Source organism: Peromyscus californicus, unplaced genomic scaffold (genome assembly GCF_007827085.1).
Source record: "Peromyscus californicus insignis strain IS unplaced genomic scaffold, ASM782708v3 Scaffold_8__1_contigs__length_139910024, whole genome shotgun sequence".
In the NCBI taxonomy this organism is placed as follows: domain Eukaryota; kingdom Metazoa; phylum Chordata; class Mammalia; order Rodentia; family Cricetidae; genus Peromyscus; species Peromyscus californicus.
The window spans coordinates 60,896,174-60,899,325 of record NW_026294606.1 but is presented as its reverse complement, the minus strand read 5'-3'; the positions used below and the strand labels follow the sequence as shown (position 1 = coordinate 60,899,325).

The following is a 3,152-nucleotide window of genomic DNA, read 5'->3' as shown; positions in this document are numbered from 1 at the left end:
CCACTGATGCCCTGGGCTTCTGTACATTGCTTGCTCAACGCATCTCATTATTTAATATCACTCCAGTCTGGTGCTGCTGGACTAGTGTGGGTATTTGGATGGAAAAGATGACGTTATTATGATTCTGTTCCCTCTCTTGACCTTCAGTGTAATGTTATCACTGATCATAGCAAAAGACCTTGCTTTGCCTCCCTACTACTCTACATGTGGAAACTATGTTTCTTTCTATCTTCCTTATTTCCTTCCTTTCCTTCTCTTTCCTTCTTTTCTCTCTCTCTCTCTCTCTCTCTCTCTCTCTCTCTCTCTCTCTCTCTCTCTCTCTCTCTCTCTCCCTCCCTCCCTCCCTCCCTCCCTTCCTTCTCTTATTTTTTTCTTCCTTTTAGCATCAAAGTTTTTATTCATGTGAATTGTTAAAAATGTGTGTCTATACCAGGGTCAAATGAGGGTGGAAAAAAAAGGCAGGGATGGCAAAAGGAAGGAATTCCCCTCTATTGGTAATGAACTTCCGGGTTCATTCTATCGTGGATTTCATAATCTCTCAGAGACACATGGCTCTTAAAAACCATGTACCACTTTTTAAGAGTGATCTTTCTCCAACAGGTGCCAGTTTGGGCCACTATCAGTTTCTTAAAATCCCTGATCATGTCGTTGGTGTTGCACTTGCCTCGGACTTTCATTCCCAGATGGTTTTTGCAAACCACCTTGACCATAGTGGCTGGAGCTCTAATCTCCTCAAACCTACCAATGCCACAAACTCTAGTTTATGAAACCCTTTGGATATTTACCACCCCCAATGAAAAGCAATTTAATCCTGTCTCAATCTTTGGAGTACCCAAAGGACTACTTTTAAGGGGACCAAACATTCTTTTTTTCCTCCAGGGTTGTTCTAATTTATTTCTGTTGCCTTATTGCAAGTATTTAGCCCACCCCATTTCATTTTCAGAAGCATAGAATTTTGAAAGACAAATGGCTTTGTGCTTCTAGGACATAAATGAAAACAATATTGATGGGAAAAATGAGAAAAGGCAGCGCAATTTCAGCTGTGTGGTGTGCATCGCCAGCTGTGAACTCTTCCAGGCAGTATGGAAGAATAGAGGGGAAGGATATTACCAAGAGAAGCAGCAGCAGTACTAAAGTACTTGGACAGCGGAGCACACACACAGAGCAAAGGGAACCAAGTCTTGTCTCTGCACCCAGACGACCTGCTATCTTGTTAAGTCGATACAGTTACAGCACTTGTAAGAGAAAGTTCTAGGTTAATTCCTAACTTGTAGGAGAAAGTCAGGAAAAGCATAGGCAAACTATTCAATATCCCCTCAACTCTCAAAGGAGAAACACAGTAATGGGGTTTGGGGCAGGAATAGAGAAAGGGTGAGTAGAGCGTGAATTCAATGGCTAGGCTGAAGCCCAGTGTTCTCTTCCCTGCTTTTCCCATTACAGTTTGGAGGCTCTTTTTGCAGGGAGCATTGTTATACACGGTGATTAAGTTCTATAATTCCATTAGCAGACTACTAAGCTTCAAATACATTGGGCTTAATTAAGCTTTTATAGAAAGGCCTGGGGAATTAACCACCAAGTATAACACCATTCATTTGAGAAAACGTATTCCCCAGTGCAAACAACCACTTAGCAAACCAACTTTTGGAATGCAATTCCATGGAAAGAAAGTTATGGATTACAAATCTGAGGTCTGATCAATGCTTCCCAAGAAACCCAGGCCACAGCTCAGCACTGCCACAAGTTTTTGTTGTTGCTGGTTTTGTTTGTTGGTTGTTTGTTTTCAATATTGTTTCCCAGGTTCCACTAGAAATTCTAGTTTAATTGGTGCAAGTGGAGTTGGGAAGTAGGAACCTTGCAAATGTACTTTGCATCAGGGTTGAAAGGCACTGAGATAGTGTTTCTACCATCTGAATTTTAGTAAGTGGGGCAGAAACATGTGTTGTCACTGGAAATGGATGTTCTTTTTTTATGGTAGGTCTCTGTTTCTAATTTCCTCTTAAAATACTCTTGAATCAGAAGTAACCACTATAGATCAGCCATTTCAAAAGTGATGGGCATGTTGAGTAAAAGTATAAACATACATGACTAAACACACAGACAGTCACCAATCAGTTCTCTAAAGACACACAGTAGCTGTGAAAAAAAGAAATAATTCGCAGCACACAGATAATGGAAAGTTTAATAAGGAATTAAGCCTGTATATTTGAAAGACTTCCCTTCCCAGTTCCCTCTAGCAAGATCCTGGCAAAATTTTAGAATAGATTTGAGTCATAAATTACTCTCTAAAGGAACCCTGAGCAAGAATTCACTCTGCTAGCTGGGACCAGGTTTGTAGAAATAAGATTTACTATGTACACAAACTCTTTCAGGTTCAAAATGAGGGATTTAATAGCCCAATTCTCTCTTTATCAGTAAGAGATGCTGGCCCAAAGCCACAGTGGCTATATGAAACTGCAGAACACCAAATCTAATATACTGATTTTTCTACTATTTACAAATCTATGATAATGTTTAATTTTAAACTGAGCACAGATTTGCTTTAATAAATTATACATTCTCTTTGGCATATTCAAGTTTTCAGCATCATCTTGTATATTGGAGCCATTATTAACCAAATTTAGTGTTTGTTGAACACACACATGTACCCCCTCACACACACACAGTTGATGTGATAAGGATAGAGATGCATACTAAATGACTAATGGGTAGGTAATATATACAGCACGGATACACTGGATGATTCACATACTAGAAGGATGGAGTAAGAATTACACAAAATCCTGTTATATTATTCAGAAGATCATGCAAATTGAAACTATTAAAAATACCTGCTCATGGAATTTTCATTTAGTGTTTCTATACTAATGTTGACCATAAGTACCCAAAGCTATGGAAAATGAGCATGTTTCTCAAAAGAAGAGATGAATGAATGAGGACCAGGCTTTTGAAAAAGACAGATAAGAGTATTATCCCATCAGCAAGCTCTAGATTACTCAGGACAGTCTGTATCTCCTCATGCACTCTCTGTGTCACAAGTATCTTGGCAATTGAAGCTGTCACATTATTGTGTGTGCTGAAATCCATAGCTCTTGTTGCACTGTCCAACTGTTTTCCTGTGGCTTCATGGTCAGCTAATTGAATTATTTTCTATG

General features: G+C 39.2%; 1 protein-coding gene across 1 annotated transcript; it reads right to left on the bottom strand.

The window, feature by feature from the left end:
* Positions 1–488: 488 nt before the first annotated feature.
* On the bottom strand, positions 489–710 carry LOC128103608 (ubiquitin-like protein 5). Its single transcript, XM_052728128.1, has one exon. It carries the CDS (start codon positions 708–710, stop codon positions 489–491), a length of 222 nt encoding a protein of 73 aa, XP_052584088.1.
* Between the last annotated feature and the right edge of the window lie 2,442 nt (positions 711–3,152).